Genomic DNA, 18,832 nt, shown 5'->3' with positions numbered 1-18,832 from the left:
TAGTATCTCTCCATCTTCTCTTCTCTTCCTCACCTCTCCACCTATAGTATCTCTCCCTCTTCTCTTCCTCACCTCTCCACCTATAGTATCTCTCCCTCTTCTCTTCCTCACCTCTCCACCTATAGTATCTCTCCATCTTCTCTTCATCTTCTTTTTCTCTTTCTTCCCCATCCAAGCATGTCTCTGTCTGTATCACCTGTCTGTATTCCATTTCATTCTTCTCCCTCCTTTTCTGTCTCTCCCCTCTCTATATCTTTATACATCTCTCTCTCTCTGTCTCTCTGTGTCTGTCTGTCTGTCTGTCTGTCTGTCTCTCTCTCACTCTCTCTCTCAATTAAATGTATTGACATGTGAAACATTTGTTAACTTTGCCAAAGCAACAAATGTCATATTATGTATATATACAGTGTTGTAACGATGTGCAAATAGTTAAAGTACAAAAGGGAAAATAAATAAACATAAATATGGGTTGTATTTACAATGGTGTTTGTTCTTCACTGGTTGCCCTTTTCTTGTGGCAACAGGTCCCAAATCGTGCTGCTGTGATGGCACACTGTGGAATTTCACCCAGTAGATATGGGAGTTTATCAAAATTGAATTTGTTTTCAAAATCTTTGTGGATCTGTGTAATCTGAGGGAAATATGTGTCTCTAATATGGTCATACATTGGGCAGCAAGTTAGGAAGTGCAGCTCAGTTTCCACCTCATTTTGTGGGCAGTGAGCACATAGCCTGTCTTCTCTTGAGAGCCATGTCTGCCAAGAGCGTCTGCTCACTGAGTCTGTACATAGTCAAAGCTTTCCTTAAGTTTGGGTCAGTCACAGTGGTCAGGTATTCTGCCACTGTGTACTCTCTGTTTAGGGCCAAATAACATTCTAGTTTGATATTTTTGTTGTTGTTAATTCTTTCCAATGTGTCAAGTAATTATCTTTTTGTTTTGTCATGATTTGTGACTCACCACCTGGATCAGGTCTTCAGAAGCATAATGTGAAATGCTGTTTTTTACATTGGATAACACTAGAGACTCAGAGCTACATAATGGTATATTATACACTGCATTTGAGGAACAATGTGAAAGTAATTCTGCTTTAAAAGTTGATCAACTTGTAAACTCACTTTTGAGAAAATTGCCTTTGAATGTTTTGGTATCTAGTGAAGGGCGCTTCTTTGTCTACACCCAATCAGCCTCATTCACACCCTCTTAAGATTTAGCCCCACCCATCTTGTTTCGCACTCGGAGAACACACTTGACGAACTGGCCAATGATTTGTTTACCTCCGGGATAACATGAAAACAGCCTAACCAGCTCTGCTGGTAACAATTTCATTACGTTTTTTTTTTCAGACATTTACTGACACCGGCCATATTCAACGGGTGTTGTACAAAACATTAGCTAATGAGCCAGCCAGCTAACATTAGTTAGCTAGTTAAACAACAATGAACAAAGTGTCAACAATGCCACAGTGCTGGGGGCTAATCAACCATGTTCAGTGTTAGCTAGCTAACATTGGACTCTAACTAGAAAAGCAAACGGCTCTGGGAAACAAATAATGTCAGCTAGGGAGCCAGCCAGCTAACAGGAGTTTGAAATTAAACCACTTTCTGTCCAAATTAGAAATGTGTAATATCTGAAAATGTAGCTAGCTAACGCTAGACTATCTTATCTGGATACATAAATCATCATGCATGACGGACGCGTCTCCCTGTCAGGAATGCCATGCCACGATTGCCCCTTAGTTTGAAGATGTAATCCGGAGACAGGTGTTTTCTCCATCTCTTTAGCTGTCATACTTTAATTCCACTGATTTCAAAACTTGATCCTCCGGAAAGTGGAGAGCAACACTTATGCAGCTCCACCACACAATAACATTTTTGTTAAAGCCGCGTTGTCACGATGTTCGTAATAATGATGGTCAGACCAAGATGCAGCGTACTGTGAGTTCCACATATTTTAATGAAAGTGAAACTTAAGTAAATACAAAACAAATAAAGAATAAACGAACCGTGACGACAAAGCAGTGCAAACAAGCAACTAAACATAAACAATATCCCATGACCCACAGGTGGAAAAAAATGCTACTTAAGTATGATCCCCAATTAGAGACAACGATAGCCAGCTGCCTCTAATTGGGAATCATACCAAAAAATCCCAACATAGAAAAAACAACCTAGAACCCCACATAGAAAATATAAACTAGACTAACCCCCCCTAGTCACGCCCTGACCTCTACCATAGAAAATAAAGGCTTTCTATGGTCAGGACGTGACAGTACCCCCCTCAAAATCTGAAAAAAAGGGAGGGTTAGGGGGGGGTGTCTAGTGTCGGTGGTGGCAGGACAAAGTACCCACTCGGCTCTCGGATCCACCAACATTGGGGGCGGCTCTGGTGCAGGACAAAGTACCCACTCGGCTCTCGGATCCACCATTTTGGTGGTGGCTCTGGTGCGGGACGAAAAACCCACTCGGCTCTCGGATCCACCATATTTGGTGGTGGCTCTGGTGCGGGACGAAGAACCCGCTCGGCTCTCGGATCCACCATATTTGGTGGTGGCTCTGGTGCGGGACGAAGAACCCGCTCGGCTCTCGGATCCACCATATTTGGTGGTGGCTCTGGTGCGGGACGAAGAACCCGCTCGGCTCTCGGATCCACCATATTTGGTGGTGGCTCTGGTGCGGGACGAAGAACCCACTCGGCTCTCGGATCCACCATATTTGGTGGTGGCTCTGGACTGGGAACTGTTGCCGGAACGCTGGACTAGGAACTATCGCAGGAAGATCTGGACTGGGAACTGTCGCCGGAAGCTCTGGACTGGGAACTGTCGCCGGAAGCTCTGGACTGTGGAGGCGCACTGGAGGCCTGATGCGTTGGACCGGTACAGGTGGCACCGGGCTGATGACACGCACCTCAGGGCGAGTAAGGGGAGGAGGCACAGGACGTACTGGGCTGTGGAGGCGCACTGGAGACACAGTACATATGGCCGGCGCAGGATATCCTGGTCCGAGGAGGCGTACTGGAGACACAGTACGTATGGCCGGCGCAGGATATCCTGGTCCGAGGAGGCGTACTGGAGACACAGTACGTATGGCCGGCGCAGGATATCCTGGTCCGAGGAGGCGTACTGGAGACCAGGAGCGCTGAGCTGGCACAACAAACTTTTGATAATTAGCAGATTGTACAAGTTCTGTTTTTCCAGTTCTGTTTTTCCAGAATTCTGCATGCAGAGTGTCAACTTGGTGTTTGTCCCATTTTGTGAATTCTTGGTTGGTGAGCGGACCCCAGACCTCACAACCATGAAGGGAAATTGGTTTTTATAACTGAATCAAGTATTTTTAGCCAGATCCTAATTGGTACGTCGAATTTGATGTTCCTTTTAATGTCGTAGTAGGCCCTTCTTGCCTCGGCGCTCGGTGCTCGGTGCTCGGCGCTCGGTGCTCGGTGCTCGGCGCTCGGTGCTCGGCGCTCGGTGCTCGGTGCTCGGCGCTCGGTGCTCGGCGCTCGGCGTCGCCGGCCTACTAGCCATCAACAATCCTTTTTCTTTTTCCCTTAGTTTTGTCTTGGGTTCTTTCACACCTGGTTTCATTTGCTTGAATTTCTGTGTGTATAATTACCCCTGTTGCCTGCGTAGGTTTGCGCGGGATTGTTCGTGTTATGTTGCTTGTTGAGGTTGTGCCTGTGTATTTTCATGTATTATACCGAGTGTGTATCAGTTCTAGGAGCGGTGTTTTTTCCTCCTTCCGTGAGTAACTGGTTTCTCTTTTGTCGAGTTTATTTTGTTATTGTACCTGACCTTTATGTTTTTGTGGACTTGCCTATTAAAAACCGCTACTCGGACATCTCTGCTCTCCTGCGTTTCACTCCTTCACCTACATCTAGACACAATATCGTAACAATGGTAGTTATTGAGGTCAAATTTGTCTCCACCTTTGTGGATTGGGGTGATCAGTCCTTGGTTCCAAATATTGGGGAATAGGCCAGAGCTGAGGATGATGCTAAAGAGTTTAAGTATAGCCAATTGGAATTTGTGGTCTGTGTATTTTATCATTTCATTGAGGATACCATCAACACCACAGGCCTTTTAGGGTTGGAGGGTTTGAATGTTGTCTTGTAGTTCAATCCATGTAATTGGATCATCCAGTGGGTTCTGGTAGTGTTTAGTAGTTGATTCTAAGAGTTGTATTTGATCATGTATATGTTGTTGCTGTTTATTCTTTGTTATAGAGACAGATTGGAGAAGTGGTTTATCCGATAGATAACTCTTCGTGTTGTTTGTTTAGTGTTTTCCAATTTTCCCAGAAGTGGTTTGATTCATTGGATTCTTCAGTTTCATTGAGATGATTTCTGACGTGCTGTTCCTTCTTTTTCCAGTGTATTCCTGTATTGTTTTAGTGATTCACCGTAGTGAAGGCGTAGACTCAGGTTTTCTGTATTGTTTTAGTGATTCACCATAGTGAAGGCGTAGACTCAGGTTTTCTGTATTGTTTTAGTGATTCACCATAGTGAAGGCGTAGACTCAGGTTTTCTGTATTGTTTTAGTGATTCACCATAGTGAAGGCGTAGACTCAGGTTTTCTGTATTGTTTTAGTGATTCACCATAGTGAAGGCGTAGACTCAGGTTTTCTGTATTGTTTTAGTGATTCACCATAGTGAAGGCGTAGGCTCAGGTTTTCTGTATTGTTTTAGTGATTCACCATAGTGAAGGCGTAGGCTCAGGTTTTCTGGGTCTCTGTGTTTTTGGTTGGATAGGTTTCTCAATTTCTTTCTTAGGTTTTTCATTCTTCATCAAACCATTTGTTATTGTTGTTCATTTTCTTCGGTTGTCGGCTTGAAATGTATAGATTTGAATATATGATATGATATAAATGTATAGATTTGAATATATGATATGATATGATATAAATGTATAGATTTGATAGGGAAGCCGAGAGGTCAACTATACAGTTTAGGTTTTCTACTGCCAAGTTTACACCTTCACTATTACAGTAAAACTTTTTGTCCAGGAAGTTGTCTAAATGGGATTGAATTTATTGTTGCCTAATAGTTTTTTGGTAGGTTTCCACACTACATTCCTTCCATCTATAGCATTTCTTAATATTATCGAAGTCCTTTGGCTTTGATGCCTCATGATTGAGTATTGCTCCTTTGAAGTGGACTGTGATTTTGCTGTGATCTGACAGGGGAGTCAGTAGGCTGATAGTGAAAGGTCTGAGAGACTCTGGGTTGAGGTCAGTTATACAGTAATCTACAGTACTACTGCCAAGGGATGAGCTGTAGGTGTACCTACCGTAAAACTCCCCTCGAAGCCAACCATTGACTATGTATAGACCCAGCGTGCGACAGAGCTACAGGAATTGAGACCCGTTTTGTCATAGTTGTGTCTAAAGGGGAATATTTTGGAGGGAATGCTGTCTCCTCCAGGTAGGTGTTTTGTCCCCCTGAGTGCTAAGAGTGTCAGGTTCTTGTCCAGTTCTGGCATGTAGGTCACCACAGCTCTCTCTCTCTTTCTCTCCCTCTCTCTTTCCAGCCCACCTCCACTTTACATTCTGTTTATAATCTCTTTGTCCACTGGTCTTGACTTCTCCCCCGTGATCCCTCTTTCCACCATCATAGTCCCCAGTCAAAACATACTGACACACACACACACACACACACACACACACACACACACACACACACACACACACACACACACACACACACACACACACACACACACACACACACACACACACACACACAAACACGCACGCACACACACACACACACACACACACACACACACACACTCCCTACAGAATACCAACACAGAGGAGAGACAAACAGAGACAGACAAAAATAAGACACTCTTCAAAGACTTGGAACACAATCATCACACAACACACGAGCACCCACAGACACACAACATATGTAGAAACACACACGCACGCACGAACACACACACACACATTGATTTGAAATTTGATTAGAACAGGAATGTGAGTGACTCACCACTCAGTGAGACAGCCTGTCAGTAAGCAAACCCCCTACTATCACATTCATCATCCTACTGTCTTTTTCTCAGAGGAGAGAAAGAGGGAGAGATTCTAAATGCCTGTTGGAGTGTTCCATGGTGCATTAAAACAACTCACACACAGCAGGAGACGCCACTAGTCAACATGTGTATTACACACACACACACACACACACACACACAGGAGTGTACATGCATGCGCCATATTGACAGGCCAAACCGTAGCCTAAGTGGTATATGTGTGGGTGTGTGTTTGTGTGTGATTGTACAGACCAAACCGTTCTTAATACATGTACCCTACCGTCGCCATTATTCCCGCTTACCTCGAACGCTCGAGTCTCCCTCCTCCTCCTCTGTCGTTCACTGCGTCTCCTCCTTCATCCCGCCTCTCCTCTTCTCTCCTCCGGTCCCCCAGTCCTTCCCTCCCGTTGTTTTATCCTCGGTTCTCTCTCCCTCTCCTTCTTGCCGATGCAGTAAAAATAAGCCCGTGTAATAGGCGACCCGGTTGCTCCCGGGCGAGGCCACGCGCACCGTGTGTGTAAGAGCGAGATGGAATAAAGAAGGGAGTCAACCGATCCTTGACGTGGGAATTATCCGACAACGCGAGCGTATCCTCCTCGACGAAAAACACTCCACATGAGGAAACACACGCCACTTTAGCGTCACACATACGCTCAATCTCACCTAATAGGACTCGACCGTCTTTCCCGCTGTTGCACTAAAGTAGCTTATTATAATGATATCTCCCTCGGGTTCCTATGGCGATGACTGTAGCCTATTCTACAGGCTAGTCCAGTTGGATGACAAATAGAAACGTACAGATATAACACATAGCAAATGGAAGTCATATTAAATTATATTTTGTATCGTCGAGTCCAGTCAAAATGCAGTCGCACTGATGAGGCTGGGCTATTGGCCAATGTAAAACACTTCAGTAGCGCATAGCTTGGTAGGCTACAGCATCCTTCCTCTCCCTAGCCTGGAATGCGGAGGGCTCCAATATTACACACGGATAGATATTATCCAGAGCATTTAAAGAATCTAGACCTGAACGTCCGTAATGCTCCATAAACCTCACGACCGAATAGAGTTGATATGACCGACGATCGAATGTATGGAATCGTTAATACCCTAGCGTGATAGCGGAAAGTAACGTACGCACTGTTTCTCAATGGCACCGATTTCCGTTAAACGCGGCCTCGTCTAGCTCTGTCTCGCTCGCTCGCTCTCTCTCCCGCTCTCTCTCTCTCTCTCTCTCTCTCTTATTTGAATCAAACCAACAAATCTACAATTTCACATTGGCATAGTGGTAATCAGACAGTATAGGCTCTAATTGTAGTCTATGACACAAAGTTATTATTTAAAACGGTAATATTTATAAAGATTGAATCTAGGAGTCAGGAGAAAGCCTAAACCTAACCAATCCAATGCCAATCATATGTAAGAGCAGGTAAAGAGCTCGTTACAAAAACCAAGCGTATTGTAGCCTACAGTACACATACAATATGTTGGCCTGTGCTGTATATGTTGCCTTCAGACAGTATTCACTGCCCCTTGACTTATTCCACATGTTGTTACGTAACAGCCTGAATTTAACATGGATTCAATTGATCGGCTGTGTCAGCGATCTACACACAATACCCTATAATGTCAACGTGGAATTTTGTTTGTGGGATTTCATATTATACACAAAAAATTGAAAGCTGAAATGGCTTGAGTCAATGAGTACTCGATCCCTGTGTTATGTCAAGCCTAAATAAGTTCAGGAGTAAAAATGTGCTTAACAAGTCACATTCTGTGTACAATAATAGTGGTTGACATGCTGTTTGATTGACTACACCATCTCAGTACCCAACACGTACAATTATCTGTTAGGTCCCTCAATTTCAAGCACAGATTCAACCACAAAGACCAGGGAGGTTTTTCCAATGCCTCACAAAGAAGGGCACCGATTGGTAGATGAAAAAAAAAATCAGACGCTGAATATCCCTATGAGCAAGTTATGGTGAAGTTACTAATTACACTTTGGACGGTGTATCAATACACCCAGTCACTACAAAGATACAGGCGTCCTTCCTAACTCAGTTGCCAGAGAGGGAGGAAACTGCTCAGGGAATTCACCATGAGGACAATGGGGATTTTAAACAAGCTACATGGTTGAATGGTTGTGATATGAGAAAACCGAGATTGGATCAACAACTTTGTAGTTACTCCACAATACTAACCTAAATGACAGAGTGAAAGGAAGGAAGCCTGTACAGAATTAAAATATTCCAAAACATGCATCCTGTTTGTAACAAAGGCACTAAAAACATACTGCATAAAATGTGGCAAAGAAATTAACTTTTTGTCCTGAACACAAAGCATAATGTTTAGGCCATATCCACCACAACACGTCACTGAGTAGCACTCTTCATATTTTCAAGCATGATGGTGGCTGCATCATGTTATGAGTATCTTTGTCATCAGCAAGGATTAAGACATTTTTTAGGATAAAAAGTTGCTTACCAAGATGACATTGAATGTTCCTGAGTGGCCTAATTACAGTTTTGACTTAAATCCGCTTAAAAATCTATGGCAAGGCTTGATAAAAGCTGTCTAACAATGATCAACAAACAATTTGACAGAACTTGAAGAATTGAACAAATAATAATGGTCCAATATTGTACAATCCAGGTGTGCAAAGCTCTTAGAGACTTACCTAAAACGACTCACAACTGTAATTGCTGCCAACGGTGCTTCTACAAAGTATTGACTCAGTGGTGTGAATACGAATATCTGTCATGATCACAATCAACAACATTTATCTGTTACAATGTAACATCTTGGATTTTCGTATCTGATGTCCTGATCACTGTCAACAACACCCCATCATGTCACATGGTTGGGTTAGAACAGGAGTGTGACTGTGTTTCCATGGAGACCCAGGTGTTCCTCCAGGACATAGGAGACTACTCTACCTGGCTCAGGGACACTGAAGAGCCCTCATTAGAAACACTAAACCCTGGGTAGAGGGGCTCAGTGAATGTGGTCTGGAATGTGTACACATGGGTCATTGTGTCAGAGTAGATCTCATAGAAGGAAAGTGTGCCGACCAGCCAGTCCAGAAACACTCCTACTCCGAGGCGTGGAGGGGAGTAGGACTGGTCTCTCTGGGGTTGAGGAGGGGAGGAGGACTGGTCTCTCAGGGGTTGAGGAGGGTTGATGAGGCGTGGAGGGGAGGAGGACTGGTCTCTCTGGGGTTGAGGAGGGTTGATGAGGCGTGGAGGGGAGGAGGACTGGTCTCTCTGGGGTTGAGGAGGGTTTATGAGGTGTGGAGCATGTATTGTAGTATATTGACTATTGTGGAGGGCACCGTAATGATTCCCACGGCAGATCAGACGCCAGGACTTCTTATTGTATCCAAATTCACCGGCAGAACCATCTCCTTTTCTACTGATGCCTTTACATGTCACTCCAATGTCAGCCAGCCCACTGCACTCTACCTCCCAGTAACAGCGCCCAGTCAGACCCTCTCTACACAACACCTGGGTATAGTGATCAAATCTCTCTGGGTGATCAGGATACGGCTGCTCCTCTTTAACCCTCTCCACCCTTCTGTTCCCCTCAGACAGAGAGAGGTTTCTGTGTGCTGTGTTTGGGTCCAGTGTGAGATCACAGGCATCTGCAGACAAGAGGACAAGTTAGAGGAGAGGGAATTGGTTCGAATTTGTCGGAATGTGTGTGTGTGTTTAATTATACGCCTGTTTGTCAAATGTATTGGTCAATAAACGGATTCCTTATAACTAACACCCTTACATTTCGTCATCAGCTGTGGTTTAACCCAGATCTCTTCTGTATGTTCCACACTGTGGGAGAGACAGAGGAACGGACAGAGTGAGTGAAACACAGTCTGTGTATGTATACAACAATATAATTTTCACAGTAACTGTACTAACTTGAGTTTCTCCAGTCTACAGTGTGGATCCTCCAGTCTAGCAGAGAGCAGCTTCACTCCAGAGTCTCCTGGGTGATTGAAGCTCAGGTCCAGTTCTCTCAGATGGGAGGGGTTTGACCCCAGAGCTGAAGCCAGAGAAGCACAGCCTTCCTCTGTGACTCTACAGAAGGACAGCCTGCAGAGAGAGTTCATCATGATTTTACAACAGGACTGCTGCCCTCTAGTGGTGATAGCTGATACACAGTATATACATATTTCCAATAAAACCAATACTGTTTCTAAATACTAACCTCTGGTTCTCTAGTTTACAATGTGGATTCTCCAGTTAACCCAGTATTTACCTCATTGGTTGAGCTGACTTACTGGCTACTGTAATGATGTTGTGATTTGACAAATCATCTTTGTATTGAGCAGGTATGTTTTGAAATACCAACCTCAGTTTCTCTAGTTGACAGTGTGGATTCCCCAGTCCTGCAGAGAGCACCTTCACTCCTGAATCCTGCAGGTCATTGTGACTCAGATCCAGCTCTCTCAGGTGAGAGGAGTTTGAGCTGAGAGCTGAGGCCAAGGCTTCACACCCTTTCTCTGTCAGGGAACATCCATTCAGCCTAAATGGATAATATATTGCAACATGATGAGTAACACAACTTTGAAAATAACATTAGAGAAAACATTAAAGACAAAACAAACAATTCCATTAAATCAGGCTAATCAGTTTAAATGCATTCTTGGCAAAGAAAGTATTTATGGGCAGTGAACAACACAAGTTTTAGTCTGCTAGTGTTAATATGCAGTTGTACCTGTAGTAGATATGAATCTTTGGACCAGGCTTCCAAGTAAAAGCCATTATTATCAAGAATAAATATATCTGAATATGCTCTCCGTCTCAATTTGACCTTTACAAACTGTCCAACAATCAATGAGTTCTGGTCATGTGACAAACCCTCCCAAAGTACTGACCTCAGTGTCTGTAGTTTACAGTGTAGATATTGACCTCAGTGTCTGTAGTTTACAGTGTAGATACTGACCTCAGTGTCTGTAGTTTACAGTGTAGATATTGACCTCAGTGTCTGTAGTTTACAGTGTAGATACTGACCTCAGTGTCTGTAGTTTACAGTGTAGATACTGACCTCAGTGTCTGTAGTTTACAGTGTAGATATTGACCTCAGTGTCTGTAGTTTACAGTGTAGATACTGACCTCAGTGTCTGTAGTTTACAGTGTAGATACTGACCTCAGTGTCTGTAGTTTACAGTGTAGATACTGACCTCAGTGTCTGTAGTTTACAGTGTAGATATTGACCTCAGTGTCTGTAGTTTACAGTGTAGATATTGACCTCAGCGTCTGTAGTTTATAGTGTAGATACTGACCTCAGTGTCTTTAGTTTACAGTGTAGATACTGACCTCAGTGTCTGTAGTTTACATTGTAGATATTGACTTCAGTGTCTGTAGTTTATAGTGTAGATACTGACCTCAGTGTCTGTAGTTTACAGTGTAGATACTGACCTCAGTGTCTGTAGTTTATAGTGTAGATACTGACCTCAGTGTCTGTAGTTTACAGTGTAGATATTGACCTCAGTGTCTGTAGTTTATAGTGTAGATACTGACCTCAGTGTCTGTAGTTTACAGTGTAGATACTGACCTCAGTGTCTGTAGTTTACAGTGTAGATACTGACCTCAGTGTCTGTAGTTTACAGTGTAGATACTGACCTCAGTGTCTGTAGTTTACAGTGTAGATATTGACCTCAGTGTCTGTAGTTTACAGTGTAGATACTGACCTCAGTGTCTGTAGTTTACAGTGTAGATACTGACCTCAGTGTCTGTAGTTTACAGTGTAGATATTGACCTCAGTGTCTGTAGTTTACAGTGTAGATACTGACCTCAGTGTCTGTAGTTTACAGTGTAGATACTGACCTCAGTGTCTGTAGTTTACAGTGTAGATACTGACCTCAGTGTCTGTAGTTTACAGTGTAGATATTGACCTCAGTGTCTGTAGTTTACAGTGTAGATATTGACCTCAGCGTCTGTAGTTTATAGTGTAGATACTGACCTCAGTGTCTTTAGTTTACAGTGTAGATACTGACCTCAGTGTCTGTAGTTTACATTGTAGATATTGACTTCAGTGTCTGTAGTTTATAGTGTAGATACTGACCTCAGTGTCTGTAGTTTACAGTGTAGATACTGACCTCAGTGTCTGTAGTTTATAGTGTAGATACTGACCTCAGTGTCTGTAGTTTACAGTGTAGATATTGACCTCAGTGTCTGTAGTTTATAGTGTAGATACTGACCTCAGTGTCTGTAGTTTACAGTGTAGATACTGACCTCAGTGTCTGTAGTTTACAGTGTAGATACTGACCTCAGTGTCTGTAGTTTACAGTGTAGATACTGACCTCAGTGTCTGTAGTTTACAGTGTAGATATTGACCTCAGTGTCTGTAGTTTACAGTGTAGATACTGACCTCAGTGTCTGTAGTTTACAGTGTAGATATTGACCTCAGTGTATGTAGTTTACAGTTTAGATACTGACCTCAGTGTCTGTAGTTTATAGTGTAGATACTGACCTCAGTGTTTGTAGTTTACATTGTAGATATTGACCTCAGTGTCTGTAGTTTATAGTGTAGATACTGACCTCAGTGTCTGTAGTTTACAGTGTAGATACTGACCTCAGTGTCTGTAGTTTACAGTGTAGATACTGACCTCAGTGTCTGTAGTTTACAGTGTAGATACTGACCTCAGTGTCTGTAGTTTACAGTGTAGATATTGACCTCAGTGTATGTAGTTTACAGTGTAGATATTGACCTCAGTGTCTGTAGTTTACAATGTAGATACTGACCTCAGTGTCTGTAGTTTACATTGTAGATATTGACCTCAGTGTCTGTAGTTTATAGTGTAGATACTGACCTCAGTGTCTGTAGTTTACAGTGTAGATACTGACCTCAGTGTCTGTAGTTTACAGTGTAGATACTGACCTCAGTGTCTGTAGTTTACAGTGTAGATATTGACATCAGTGTCTGTAGTTTACAGTGTAGATACTGACCTCAGTGTCTGTAGTTTACAGTGTAGATACTGACCTCAGTGTCTGTAGTTTACAATGTAGATACTGACCTCAGTGTCTGTAGTTTACAGTGTAGATACTGACCTCAGTGTCTGTAGTTTACCGTGTAGATACTGACCTCGGTGTCTGTAGTTTACAGTGTAGTTATTGACCTCAGTGTCTGTAGTTTACAGTGTAGATACTGACCTCAGTGTCTGTAGTTTACAGTGTAGATACTGACCTCAGTGTCTTTAGTTTACAGTGTAGATATTGACCTCAGTGTCTGTAGTTTACAGTGTAGATATTGACCTCAGTGTCTGTAGTTTACAGTGTAGATACTGACCTCAGTGTCTTTAGTTTACAGTGTAGATACTGACCTCAGTGTCTGTAGTTTACAGTGTAGATATTGACCTCAGTGTCTGTAGTTTACAGTGTAGATACTGACCTCAGTGTCTGTAGTTTACAGTGTAGATATTGACTTCAGTGTCTGTAGTTTACAGTGTAGATATTGACCTCAGTGTCTGTAGTTTACCGTGTAGATACTGACCTCGGTGTCTGTAGTTTACAGTGTAGATACTGACCTCAGTGTCTGTAGTTTACAGTGTAGATATTGACCTCAGTGTCTGTAGTTTACAGTGTAGATATTGACCTCGGTGTCTGTAGTTTACAGTGTAGATACTGACCTCGGTGTCTGTAGTTTACAGTGTAGATACTGACCTCAGTGTCTTTAGTTTACAGTGTAGATACTGACCTCAGTGTCTGTAGTTTACAGTGTAGATATTGTCCTCAGTGTCTGTAGTTTACAGTGTAGATATTGACCTCTGTGTCTGTAGTTTAGGGTGTAGTTATTGACCTCATTGTCTGTAGTTTACAGTGTAGATACTGACCTCAGTGTCTGTAGTTTACAGTGTAGATATTGACCTCTGTGTCTGTAGTTTAGGGTGTAGTTATTGACCTCAGTGTCTGTAGTTTACAGTGTAGATATTGACCTCAGTGTCTGTAGTTTACAGTGTAGATATTGACCTCGGTGTCTGTAGTTTACAGTGTAGTTATTGACCTCAGTGTCTGTAGTTTACAGTGTAGTTATTGACCTCAGTGTCTGTAGTTTACAGTGTAGTTATTGACCTCAGTGTCTGTAGTTTATAGTGTAGATACTGACCTCAGTGTCTGTAGTTTATAGTGTAGATACTGACCTCAGTGTCTGTAGTTTACAGTGTAGATACTGACCTCAGTGTCTGTAGTTTACAGTGTAGATACTGACCTCAGTGTCTGTAGGTTATAGTGGAGATACTGACCTCAGTGTCTGTAGTTTATAGTGTAGATATTGACCTCAGTGTCTGTAGTTTATAGTGTAGATATTGACCTCAGTGTCTGTAGTTTACAGTGAAGAGATACTGACCTCAGTGTCTGTAGTTTATAGTGTAGATACTGACCTCAGTGTCTGTAGTTTACAGTGTAGATACTGACCTCAGTGTCTGTAGTTTACAGTGTAGATATTGACCTCTGTGTCTGTAGTTTAGGGTGTAGATATTGACCTCGGTGTCTGTAGTTTACAGTGTAGTTATTGACATCAGTGTCTGTAGTTTACAGTGTAGATACTGACCTCAGTGTCTGTAGTTTACAGTTTAGATACTGACCTCAGCGTCTGTAGTTTACAGTGTGGATGGTTCAGAGCAGTGAAGAGTTCCCTCCCAACACCATCAGACAGTCCACTGTTCCTCAGGTCCAGGTCCAGTTCTCTCAGAGGTGAGTCTGCTGATTGGAGAACGGAGGCCAGTGATCCCCAGTCCTCTTCAGAGAGTCTAAAGCTAGACAGTCTGTAGAAACAGGGGTAATATCACTCATACAGAGACACATAACAGCATTATTCAGAACCTGTCCTTTCAGATGGTATCACATTTAATACATCAACTCTCAGTGAGGTACATCTGGCATGTAGACATGTATGTAGGTATGTAGACATGTCTGTAGGTATTGTAGTCATGTCTGTAGGCATGTAGTCATGTCTGTAGGTATATAGTCATGTCTGTAGGTATGTAGTGATGTCTGTAGGTATGTAGTCATGTCTGTAGGCAAGTAGTCATGTCTGTAGGTATGTAGTGATGTCTGTAGGTATGTAGTGATGTCTGTAGGTATGTAGTGATGTCTGTAGGTATGTAGTCATGTCTGTAGGTATGTAGTCATGTCTGTAGGTATGTAGTCATGTCTGTAGGTATGTAGTGATGTCTGTAGGTATGTAGTCATGTCTGTAGGTATGTAGTTATGTCTGTAGGTATGTAGTCATGTCTGGTGGTATGTAGTGATGTATGTAGGTATTGTAGTCATGTCTGTAGGTATGTAGTCATGTCTGTAGGTATGTAGTCATGTCTGTAGGTATGTAGTCATGTCTGTAGGTATTGTAGTCATGTCTGTAGGTATGTAGTCATGTCTGTAGGTATGTAGTCATGTCTGTAGGTATGTAGTTATGTCTGTAGGTATGTAGTCATGTCTGGTGGTATGTAGTGATGTATGTAGGTATTGTAGTCATGTCTGTAGGTATGTAGTCATGTCTGTAGGTATGTAGTCATGTCTGTAGGTATGTGGTGATGTATGTAGGTATTGTAGTCATGTCTGGTATGTAGTCATGTCTGAAGGTATGTAGTCGTATCTGTAGGTATGTGTCTGTCTGTTGGTATGTGTCTGTCTGTAGGTATGTAATAATTTCTGAAGGCATGTAGTCGTATCTGTAGGTATGCGTCTGTCTGTAGGCCTGTGGTCATTAAAATAATTCTAAATGAATAAATCGTGTCTGTTCACAGTTAATTATTACAGATAATTTTACTCCAACAAACTGTCCAACAACGACTACCTGTTTAGGCTATTGTCATGTGATCAATCCTCCCAGAGGGTTAGGGTTAGGGTTAGGGTTAAGTTACTAACCGCAGTTTGTGCAGTTGACAGTTCTGATGTTTCAGAGAAGTAAAGAGTTCCCTCCCACCACCATCAGACAGCTTGGTGTCTCTCAGGTCCAGTTCTCTCAGATGTGAGTCGGCTGATTGGAGAGCAGAAGGCAGTAATCCACAGTGCTCTTCAGAGAGTTTATAGCCACCCAGTCTGTAGAAACAGAGACAATATCACTCAGACAGAGTGTGATGTAATGCAGGTCAGGGACACGTACCAGCGTTATAACAAATTCAGCACAGTGAGGTCAAAATCTTCCTCAGGTAAGTCTGCCGTGTGTGTCGGAAGTTCTGTGAGTGACAAAACATCATGTTCAAGGAATGATAATTCTACCCCTACCAACAATGATTCATCTTTTATAGTTTTCATCGTGAGAAGACCTCCTCAATACTACTGACCTCAGTGTCTCCAGTTTACAGTGTGGATGTTTCAGTGCAGCGAGGACAACAGTCAGCGCAGCAACGAGAACAGTCAGTCTGGCCTCATCGTCACCATCAGGATCATCGTCACCATCAGGATCACGCTCCCCGATGTCGTCCAGGTGCAGCTCTCTTAGATGTGAGTCTGCTGATTGGAGAATGGAGGCCAGTGATTCGTAGTCCTCCATAGAGAGTTCAAAGCCAATCAGTCTGTAGATACAGAGAAAATATAATTCATTAAGGCTGTGATGATACCAGTATCATGATATCTTTTCCATGGCAAAAATTAAAACACAAAGGAGATCAAACTCTTTGGTCCTTTAAAAACCTGCTGTATGTGTGGTAGCATGGAAAATAATTCAATGTTACTCTGAATGACAACATAATGATGTTAGTTACCAACATTAGGGCTGTGTTCCTAAAGAAGTTAACCTCTCTGGGATGGTTCGGGATGTGAGCGTCCCACCTCGCAAACAGCCAGTGAAATTGCAGGGCGCCAAATTCAAACAACAGAAATCTCATAATTAAAATTCCTCAAACATACAAGTGTTATACACATTTTAAAGATACACTTCTTGTTAATCCAGCCACGGTGTTCGATTTCAAATAGGCCTTACAGCGAAAGCACACCATGCAATTATGTTAGGTCAGCGCCTAGCCACAGAAAACCATACAGCCATTTTCCAACCAAGGAGAGGTGTCACAAAAGTCAGAAATAGTGATTAAATTAGTCACTAACCTTTGATGATCTTCTTCTGGTGGCACTCCCAGGTCTCCATGTTAAACAATAAATGTTTGTTTTGTTCGATAATGTCCCTCTTTATGACCAAAAACCTCCTTTTTGTTTTCGCGTTTTGTCCAGTAATCCGAATGCAGAAGGCGTGTGCACGAATTCCAGACGAAAAGTTTTAAAAAGTACAATAAAATGTAGTATAAACAGTCCGATGGTTTTTGTCATAAATAATCAATAATATTTCAACTGGACAAAAGCTTTGTCAATAGGAAAGGAGAAACAAGAAAGGCGCATTCTCGGTCAGACGCATGGCTGCTGAATGGAAATTTCCACTGACCACTGAATGAAAGTGGCCTGAAACAATGGCTAAAGACTGATCACATGTTGAGGAAGCCATAGAGCTCGTGAACAGGGTCCTAATTATTTGTATGGTGTATAGGCTTTCAATGGAAAAACAGCGTTTCAAAATAACAGTACTTCCTGGTTGGATTTTCCTCTGGTTTTTGCCTGGCATATCAGTTATGTTATACTCACATACATTATTTTAACAGTTGTGGAAACTTTAGAGTGTTTTCTATCCAAATCTACTAATTACATGCATATCCTATCTGCTGGGCCTGAGTAGCAAGCAGTTTAATTTGGGCACACATTTCATCCAAAATTCAGAATGCTGCTCCCTACCCTAGTGAGGTTAACTTCTCTGGGATATGTGGTTAGCCTGCTTGGTTAGATGGCTGAAACAGAAACAACTCAAAGGGTTAAGTTTAGGCTTTCATTCCTGGACTTCAAGATTAGGGATATGGTTTGGTGAAGGCTTAAAACAACATAATAAAAAAAACACTATTACAATGAGGTATCGCCAATTACTCTCACAGCTTGCTAGAGCACTGTGTACTCCAGTAGCACGGTGACCTAAGCAGCGCGCTACAACTCCGAGGGTCATGAGTTCATGCCCAGTGCTGGACAATGGTTTTTCATTTTTTTTTTGGTGAGCGCCGAGGAAGGTGTATATCGACATTCTCTGGACTTTTTCAAACACTTCTCGTGATATTTTACATGAAGATTATTATTTTTGTCGTAGTCGTAAAGGTGGAAGATTACACTAACAATTGGCGGCAATTGAGATCAGCGTGCGGTTGATTTTAGTACGCGTTGATGGTTTAACGAGACATCAGCTGGCGTTAATTTAGTGGCCCTCATTGGTTGCAATCGGTCTGATATAATTATTGATAGATATTGGTGATTTTTGACTTGATGATATTACTTACATGGCCTTTCTCCATTTCCTTACAGCTGGGACCAGTCTCGTACACCCAGGGGACAAGTTGTATGTCCTCAGGTCAATCTCATCCAGCACACCCTTTGACATCAGCAGTGCGTTGGCCAGGGATGAGAAGTGTGCTCCTGCAAGTTCCTTTCCTGTTTGATTTCCTGACTTCAGGAACCTGTCAATGTCCTCATGCACTGAATCATCTTTCATCTCAGTCAAGCAGATGAGTAGATTGATGTACCTATCAGGCGAGACTTGCTCTACGTTCGGCTCCCTGAGGTATTTCTTCATTTCCTTGACAGTCTCTGAGCTGATCTCTGTTTGTGGCAGTAGGTCATGTAACAGTCTCTGGATGGATTCTGTTGAGATGCCAACGAGGAAGCGGAGGAACAGGTCCAGGTGTCCATTCTCACTCTCCAAGGCTTTATCTACCATCATCTTCAGCAGCACATGCAAGGACAGCTCTGATGACACATCCCCAATGAACAACTCCAG

At 42.6% G+C, this 18,832-nt stretch overlaps 2 protein-coding genes across 10 annotated transcripts in view; both read right to left on the bottom strand.

Moving 5' to 3' along the window:
• The window catches only part of LOC118940259 (adhesion G protein-coupled receptor L1-like), a 99,842-nt gene extending 91,897 nt beyond the window's left edge, over positions 1-7,945 (bottom strand). The window contains exon 1 of the mRNA XM_036948896.1: positions 6,331-7,945. The gene's annotated coding sequence lies outside the window, so the exon portion shown is untranslated. The remainder of the gene's footprint in view (positions 1-6,330) is intronic.
• A 314-nt stretch (positions 7,946-8,259) lies between these two features.
• Positions 8,260-18,832, bottom strand: part of LOC110485427 (NACHT, LRR and PYD domains-containing protein 12-like) — a 33,986-nt gene continuing 23,413 nt past the window's right edge. For all 9 annotated transcript variants that reach the window (XM_036948883.1, XM_036948882.1, XM_036948880.1 and 6 more), the window contains 8 exons: positions 18,336-18,832; positions 16,314-16,544; positions 15,895-16,068; positions 14,613-14,792; positions 10,379-10,552; positions 9,946-10,119; positions 9,806-9,855; positions 8,260-9,671 (listed from right to left, as the gene is read on the bottom strand). The exon at positions 18,336-18,832 is cut by the window's right edge and continues 1,298 nt beyond it. In XM_036948883.1, the coding sequence (XP_036804778.1) occupies positions 8,959-9,671; positions 9,806-9,855; positions 9,946-10,119; positions 10,379-10,552; positions 14,613-14,792; positions 15,895-16,068; positions 16,314-16,544; positions 18,336-18,832 (2,193 nt within the window). In that variant the 3' untranslated portion in view covers positions 8,260-8,958. The remainder of the gene's footprint in view (positions 9,672-9,805; positions 9,856-9,945; positions 10,120-10,378; positions 10,553-14,612; positions 14,793-15,894; positions 16,069-16,313; positions 16,545-18,335) is intronic.

This window comes from Oncorhynchus mykiss, chromosome 17 (assembly GCF_013265735.2).
Source record: "Oncorhynchus mykiss isolate Arlee chromosome 17, USDA_OmykA_1.1, whole genome shotgun sequence".
NCBI lineage: Eukaryota > Metazoa > Chordata > Actinopteri > Salmoniformes > Salmonidae > Oncorhynchus > Oncorhynchus mykiss.
The sequence above is the reverse complement of the archived record's forward strand: the minus strand, read 5'-3'. Positions and strand labels throughout refer to the sequence as shown.